The following is an 8425-nucleotide window of genomic DNA, read 5'->3' as shown; positions in this document are numbered from 1 at the left end:
ATATAATATAATATTGTGGAAAGGATGAGACCCATCACAAAGGTATTCTTAATATCCAAAAAGGACCCAATGCATCTTCAGAGTTCATCAAATTCTCTGATTTTAACTCACCTTTAGCACCTTGATTGCATTTTCAGTCTTTTTCCATGTGGAGATCCATGGCCAGAGCTCTATAGGCAGTGAACATCCCCATCTCTAGGACCCTCTGTGCTTGACTCAGGTGGATTAGCATCTTCAGTTTTTGACCTGCCAAAAGCACACGAAATATCACAGCAAAAAGTTGAATCTGTTCATGGACATAGCATTTTCTTTGTCAGTCTCACTGAAGACTGAGAAGTCACTTGGATGAGTGACAAAATGTTTCTCTCACTGAAAATGCTCCAAACAGATCAACAGAATCAACTGTGTGGGATCACTGAGCATCCATCACGTCTTAGCCTTGTTTTACTTGATCCAGTCAAATTAAAATGATCTCACTGGTCGAAAAGAACTTCTGAATATGAGTTAAGTGGTCAAGCCATTTATTATCAAGGAAACCATTGGGTTTACATGACTACAGTTAGGCAAGCCTCTCAGTTTAATGGGGGTAGGGAAGTTTTAGTTGCAGGATTGACTAGTGTATGTGTCAAGGTACTGTACATCAAATGCAGTCTTTTTTGGTTCACTCACTCAGTTGTGTGTTTCCTGTTCTGCTGCTTGAAAGGTTGACATGGACATTAAAAGTGTTCAACAATAACATGAACTATAAAACGTAACAACAGTGCTATGACATAGAATTTTCAAATATAGCTCAAATAATATCGCACTAGGAAGTGCCAGGTTTTTTTTTTTTGGAATCCAATACACAGATTTCTGTCATGTAGCAACATGTTGGGGTTAGAAAGTCAAGTTTCACATGCTGAATATTAGTTCCCTTATTTGCTGTTGAGCAGTTGTGTTTATAAAGGATTTCCTTGAAGTGCATGTAGCACTTGCTGTATTCATTTTGTCCTGGTGTATTGTCAAAATATCTAACATGGCTGTGAGCTTACGCTATTCTTACTCCATGTTAAGTTGCAAAGCAATGCCTCTTTCCAGGACTTCTTTCTCCATTTTAACCATCAGATACATAGAATATTCCTGACAGGAAGAAGATTAGAACTGAGCGGGTTTTGGTGAGCTTGTAAATCCTTCCAATCTCAACGTTTTGGATTCTTTTCTCGTTGTATTTGTACTTCTGTGTATCCTGTAATTACTGTTTACAGAATAAGTCAGGTTGTGTTTTACAATGTTGTTAATTAGATTAAGAAAAAAACATTAATACTTAATCAGTGTTCTCAGTCTAACATATTCAATGCCAGTGCCGTGTTGTTTGATGCCTTAAAACTTAACCTTGAAGTCAGTCAAACCTGTTTTGAAAAATGTCCTTGTTACCACCTGACTGTTTTTCAAAGTGTGGTTTGAAAAAAATAAAAACCCAACAAAAACTGCACCTTCACCAACAGGAGCAAAAAAGTGTGCATATTCCAAAACTGTTCAACTGCTGTATGTATTTATTGTGGTTAAACTGTTATACATACAGTTAAGTAATGTCATACTGTATTCAAAAAGCAGGTGTTACCTCAGAGTTACGCAAAATGCGTGCATTGACATGTGAAGCATCTCAAAAAGCTCCTCCCTTGTCCTAAGGGCATTCTCTAAACACTGCTATATCTAAAGGCTCCTAAGGCAGGATGAACTTGTCACTTGCTTTGTTCACACCTGTAACTTACAGCCTACAAGAATGGGAAAAGTTCAACCAGAGGAAAAAGATGCCAAAGAAAAGACAACTGAGTTTAGTTTAGTGCGGGTCAAAAGTACATGGAAGGGCCAACTGGGAAAAAAGATCAATAAGGACCGAGTGGACAGTGTCTCGGCTGCAAAAATGTGAGTACACACACCGTAGTCTAATTTACAGAAATCACAGGGAAAACTGTGATAAACCTTTATTCGTATTTTACGACTGACCTCTTTTTGTTTGCAAATTTCTTTCATTTTCTTCAGTCTAATGCTCTTCTCAGTAAATTATACACTGCAAATTATCACTTAGTTAGTTTGATAGTAGTAATCTGATATTTGCAAATATTGCCGAGTTAAATTATAATTTCTGCATTATTTAGTCTTTTCTAATGGCAGAAAGTGCCACTGGTATTTTTCAGGAAGTGGAATTTAGCCAGAGGTTAGCTGCTTTTGGCTGCAATTCAAAAAACCCATTTTTCTTTGCTTTAAGTCACACATCAGTTTGAAATGTAACACTACAGTCTTTTTCTGTAATAATGCATTACATATGATTACATAACACAGTTTTTTTTATTGATAAGTACAACATCAAGCATTTTGAAGACGAGCGTTTTAGTGCTTTAAACTGTTTGTATCCTGACATAATACGAAAGAATGCTGTTAAATGAGGCTCAGATGACTAATAAAGAAGCTATTTATTGTTTTTAATCTTGCATAATTGTGAGGTTAGACCAAGATGATGGACAGGTAGATGACGTCTCTGTTCAGAAATACTTTAATTGTTACTGTTAACTGTTATTAACTTACAGTCTTTTTAATCTCAGCCCAAATACAGACCAAAGGTCATCGTAGTGTCCTGTGATTATAATAAATACTTTTTTGTGTCTTGTCTGGCAGCTGTGAAAATGTCACAGAGAAGGGTACAACCTGGACAGTTATCAGTCCCATTGTCTTTACTTACAAGGTAACTGAAACTCAGGGCTTGCTGGACCCAGGCAACGACACCCTCCTTCTGGGCCACATCAATGACCCTCAGCAGCTAGAGGACATTAAAAAATCAAACAAGCCAATCAGACGCTTTGTGGTGGTTGACCAGGCAGTCTTTCAAATCTATGGCTCCAAGCTAACTGAATACTTAGAGGCCAACAATGTCTCTTACAAGATCTTGGCTCTACCCACCACTGAGGAGAACAAATCTATGGAGATGGCCCTGAAGATCTTAGATGAGGTCAACAACTTCTCTCTTGACCGACGAACAGAGCCCATCATTGCCATTGGTGGAGGCGTGTGCCTTGACATAGTGGGCTTTGCTGCCTCACTCTACAGGAGGCGCACTCCTTACATCAGAGTCCCAACCACACTGCTCTCCTACATCGATGCCAGCGTAGGGGCAAAGACAGGGGTTAACTTTGCAAACTGCAAGAATAAGCTGGGTGCCTACATTCCACCTGCTGCCACCTTCCTTGATCTATCATTCATACAGACTGTTTCCCGACGACATATCTCCAATGGGCTGGCAGAGATTTTAAAGGTACGGCAAATTTAATTTATGATAAAGTCTGTACGTTGAAAAAACCCCAGCAACTTGTGCTAATCTCATGGGCCATAAAGGTCAAGTACTACAGTCACACATGTGCCATTTATAGCAGAGAAACTAGTCCAGACGTCACTAAAGATGAGTGACCCCGACAGCAGAAGTATAACTCCATGCAATTTTTGTCGGTTTTTTGCAGATGGCTATGATGAAGCACGGCGGCCTCTTCGAACTTCTCGAGAAACATGGCTCTATGCTATTGGACACTAAATTCCAAATTGATAACAGTGTATATGGGTGCAGCACCCTAAAGGCTGCATCACAGGCAACTCGCATAGCTATTATGACTATGTTGGAGGAGCTTGCCCCAAACCTTTGGGAGGATGACCTCGACAGACTTGTGGACTTTGGCCATCTTATCAGTCCAGCATTAGAGATGGTAATGATCACTAATGGCAAATACAGCTGAACCCTTTGTATCTTTTGCTGATAAAGTTTATGGAGTATGTGCAAAATATACATTAACGCTATGTAGAGCTTTAAACACTTTTGAGATTATATATACACACACACGGATATCTTAAAAGTGTAGGGTTTCACATTTTCATTCAGGTTGCAAATGATATCATCTCACCTTTCTCTTCCCCGTCCAGAAAGTTCTCCCGTCTCTGCTTCACGGTGAGGCAGTGAACATAGATATGTCCTATATGGTTTATGTGTCCAAAGAGAGTGGTCTATTGACAGAAGAGGAGAAGCAGAGGATCATCAGCTGCATGGTGAGCCTGGAGCTTCCTGTCTGGCATCAAGAGTTTACTATGGAGCTCATACAGAATTCTCTGCAGGACAGGCTGAAACATTCTGGCGGCCTGGTCAGAATGCCTCTCCCTGTAGGTCTCGGGGAAGCAGGTACGGATCCTGTTGCTTGACTTAAATGTACTTGTCACTGCTACAAAACACGTTTTTTCCTTCCAGAAAGAAGTAGAAGTCATTGCTTATGTATTTGCAACAAAGGCGGAACTGGAAGTTTCACATTTTTTGCTGCTGAATTAACTGTTTGAGTTGGTCTTTTGTACTAAATAGTTAAAAATTTTGCTTTGCTCTTCTTTTTATTGCAGAAATTTTTAATAACACATCATATGAGATCCTGCACAGAGCTTACGAAAAATGGTGCGAGGAACTGAGCACCGCTTCTGAGAGCAACTGTGACCCTTAATAGTGTCATCCTACAACCCCCTCAATACTGGTTTTTTTAATGTTTTGTTTTTACATTTTTAAGTGTGTAGTATTATGTACTGTACTTTTAAATGTTTCGTACTGGTAGGAGAAACTGGTTTATAGCATTGGTCTGCTGCATTTTCAGAAACAGTCACATTGTGAGATAACTATTTTTGTATTGATAATCTTAAAGCCTATAGAAATGGCCTATAACTGTCAGAATTATTGCTAGTGTGTGTTCCTATTGTTATTATTGTCCTAAGTGTTCTCATTGTTGTGTGATACAGTCAAAAATAATTTGTCACATAAGGGCAGCAACAGCTAGCAAATAATATAAGATCCACAGAAATATAAGAAGCCGCTTACAGCTTGTGTTCGTTGCTTGTTATGTCTGTCAAATATATAAGCGCCATTAAAGATTTTTAATTGGTTATCAGTGGAGTTTGTGTTTGTAACAGTTCACTCGTGTTTTACCCTTAAAACTCTTTTAATAGCATTATTTCAACTTTAAAATTGATTTAACATTTATTAAAAAAATTAAATGTTAAGTGTATTTATTTGCTTATTTCATAGCAAACCTGATATGCTAAAAACGTCAACATCAAGGCAAATGTAGAAACAGCATCACACAATCTTACCGCACGTATTTGTTTTTTTTTAAATGAATGATTAAAAAACAAATGAATAAAAACACAAAATGCAGTTTCAATCCTGATACTGTTTCTGATCCCTTCTTCTGGAAAAAAAGGTGCAGTTGGAAATATATGATTTGGAAAGTGGGGGAAATTGCATTTTTGTCAACATCAAAATGCAACACAAAAATCTATAAAATGCACATTATTGATTAATTTCCTCTTCCTCTGTATGTCCCACATTTCCTGATATATCCTAATTATCCTAATTCTCCAACTGCCACATCCTTACACCAGCACCCTGGCATTAAGTTTTGTTTATGATAGTATGACTACTTATCTTCTTTAAATTTCTCATTTTGGCTGAAGATGCAATTACAGGTTTTACTTAAACAATTTATGGATGGATGGATAGGTTAACGTAAAATATAAACTGACTAAATATTCAATTCAATTTTAATTATACAGATGCTTAATAATGTAAGGCACAGACCCTTCAATAAATAACATTGCAGTGATAAATACGTAACCACGGGTGCTTTGATACAAATACAGAGGAGTTGTTTAAATGGCCAGTAGTTCTAAAGAAGTAAAGTAGGAGGCTTGAGGGAGAGATACAAACCAGCCCGTGTTTATTCACCAGCACTGACTGATGTTAACTGGCATCCTTCTTCAGGCTGCTACTTCTGCTATTGACCCCCAAGCCATGCCATTGTATCATCAACTATTATGTAATTACTTCCTCACTTGGCCTACAAGCTATATATAAAATAAAAGTCTATCCTGATTCCTCATTCATTTTTTTAATAAGTATTTTTCTTTCATTCTTAACAGTAGTGGTTTCTTTATTTAAGTTCAGTTCTTAATTTTAATTGAAAATTCTATTTTGGTAGGTTTTAAATAAGTTTATAACTTTATAAAAGAAATCAATGAGTGAGTTTAGAAGTGAATGGTTTTCTGTTATTAGCAGGGATTCATGTTAGGTTCATGGGTGATTCAAGATAAGCCAGGTGTGAGTGTGAGCACGAATGGTTGTCTCTGTGTTTTAGCCCTGTTATGGATGGGCTAAAAACACAGAACAATCAGGTGTTGCAATAAGATGCAACACAAACCGAGGAGCACATTGCAGGCCTGACAGCAGGAGGTCCATCACTCCTCCGAGACATCATTTACATTGCAATCTGCATTCATAACTGTACATTCCAAACACACAAATCTCTCACATCTGAAAACCAGGCTGCATCTTGCTGCTATACATCATTGTTCATGTGATCTGGACACCCCAGAGGCTTAAATATTCCCTTAGCAAGTGGCACACAACCAGATGCTTTTAGCAGCCACCAAAAACCTTCTGGTATAAGTCTAGCTGGATATCTGACCACTGTTCCTGAGAGATTTGGCAGAGCTCATTCATAGGACACTGAGAAAAAGTTTACACAGGTTTATTTACAGGTTGCTAAAAGTGCAGAGAAAAAAACTGTCTGAAATGCAGTGGTTTCTAGGCTGCATATAAGTCTGTGTACACACACACACAGTCACATTTACTGGAGGTGAGGTCTGCACAGAAACAGAGGTTAGAGCAAACTGACAGGAAGCATTAACAGCAGGGATGGCAAAACAAGGCTTATGAAGCTCTGATCCCTTTTTCTACAACTGTGTTGAAAACTGGCCAACTACCCCAAGCTTCATTCATTGCACTCATGGTGGACATCTGCTGGCAACAGTGGTTGTTGCACAGCCAAATCTGACTTCATTTGATAGGTTTTTGTTGTCTATACCCAGCACTAAAGACATCTGCCTGAGTAATTCCATCTATAAAATAATAATAAAAAACATAAAAAATATAGTGAAATGGGTTTGTCATTGATTGTAAATTACATAATTGACATGGAGGATATTACATAATGCAATGAGGCAGTACATATGACTATGTTGTGATGTGTTTATATACAAACCTGCACTGATGTCGTCAGTTCATTGTTTTCACCCACATTCCTTTATCTCATTTCCCAATATTCATCTTACCATCTTCCCATTTTTATTTCCCAGTGAGTAGGAAGGCAACTCTTGAATAATATGCCACCATGAGTATATTATATTTGAATAAATATGGAGAATAAACTAATTCTGTAGCACCAACTGTAAATATTCCCACACTTGGGAACGTTTCATCAATGGCTCTATTATTGAAAAGTCCAAAATACACCAAAGCAAAAGCTATTAGTAACGCTCAGTGCGCGTAGCACAAGATGTGAAACAGTGAATCAGAGTGTAGCTCTGGCCCACTGCATCACAATAAACAAATTAAAAGCTCCATGGTGCTGAAGGTCAGAAACTCTACTAGGAACTTTTGATTGGAAAAGGGAGGAAAACTTTCATTGATTTTTATTCACATATTAGACACACAGGCTGTGTGTGCTGACTGCACAGGCTCAGGCTGAAGCAGTGCAGCGCCTGGCCCTTTTTCAGGTACCACTAAAGTTACAATGTCACCATTAGATGCCAGTAGATTGCAGTCAACTGAATTCAATTCTCTTAACCCTCCTAACTCCTGTAAATCCTGCATTTGTAACTCTGCATCAGACTTTAAAAACAGCTCATCTGTGGAAGTTTTGGGGAGTATTTAACAGGTATTGTTCCCAACTTTGATACAACAGCAACATTTCAATGGAAGCAAGCAGAGGACTCTACAAACCCATCAGGTTATGTGACAGTCTTAGTTTTTGCTGCATTTCAACAGTTTGAAGAATTTGATGTAGTTTTAAAAGCTGACAAACTGAGAATAGACTTAAGTAACAATGAGTAATTTTTTATTTCTTTGACAGGTGTTGTTCAACACACCCATTTACAACGTGGCTGTGAAGATCTGCTGGCGTCTTCTGGGCTTCAGAGCTCAAGTAAGACCCATATCCGTCCAAACCAAAACTGAGATCAAATATCAGGTGATTTCTGAGGACCGGAGAGTGGTGGTGATTAAATATCTCCTTTTATTTTTAGATTGGAATGAAGATGGAGTTCCTTAGACTTCAGCAGGAAAATCAAATCCCACTGCACATCACTGCCGAAGAGCTGAGGGATGCTTTGGTGGAGAAGAGCAAAGAGACACTCAGAGAGCAGTGAGTTACTGTGACACCTACAGACCATCCACCTCACACCTAAAAACCTGTTTGTGATGAAGTGTAAATACTTTGAGAAAGCCTCTCTTTTGCTTTGCTTTGAAGGCTTTGGGAATTTGAATTCCCAAAGGATTTAGAAGAAAAAGAAGCCAAACCTCTTCTGAAACTGG

General features: G+C 38.3%; 1 protein-coding gene across 1 annotated transcript; it reads left to right on the top strand.

The window, feature by feature from the left end:
- Positions 1 to 1741: 1741 nt before the first annotated feature.
- eevs (2-epi-5-epi-valiolone synthase) lies at positions 1742 to 4530 on the top strand. Its single transcript, XM_005726608.1, has 5 exons — positions 1742 to 1905; positions 2656 to 3289; positions 3492 to 3731; positions 3946 to 4198; positions 4408 to 4530. Exons 1-5 carry the CDS (start codon positions 1763 to 1765, stop codon positions 4503 to 4505), a joined length of 1368 nt encoding a protein of 455 aa, XP_005726665.1. The 5' UTR covers positions 1742 to 1762; the 3' UTR covers positions 4506 to 4530.
- The last annotated feature ends 3895 nt before the right edge of the window (positions 4531 to 8425 follow it).

The sequence above is a fragment of the Pundamilia nyererei genome, unplaced genomic scaffold (assembly GCF_000239375.1).
Source record: "Pundamilia nyererei isolate P.nyererei 1_Seehausen unplaced genomic scaffold, PunNye1.0 scaffold00021, whole genome shotgun sequence".
NCBI lineage: Eukaryota > Metazoa > Chordata > Actinopteri > Cichliformes > Cichlidae > Pundamilia > Pundamilia nyererei.
This window is presented reverse-complemented; position numbering and strand designations above follow the sequence as displayed.

What these genes read in the sequence shown, in the direction of transcription:
- eevs (XM_005726608.1), top strand. Translation starts at nt 1,763, where the DNA reads ATGGGAAAAGTTCAACCAGAGGAAAAAGATGCCAAAGAAAAGACAACT. An exon ending in AGTGTCTCGGCTGCAAAAAT is followed by an intron (nt 1,906 to 2,655) that starts GTGAGTACACAC and finishes CTTGTCTGGCAG; the next exon opens with CTGTGAAAATGTCACAGAGA. An exon ending in GGCTGGCAGAGATTTTAAAG is followed by an intron (nt 3,290 to 3,491) that starts GTACGGCAAATT and finishes GGTTTTTTGCAG; the next exon opens with ATGGCTATGATGAAGCACGG.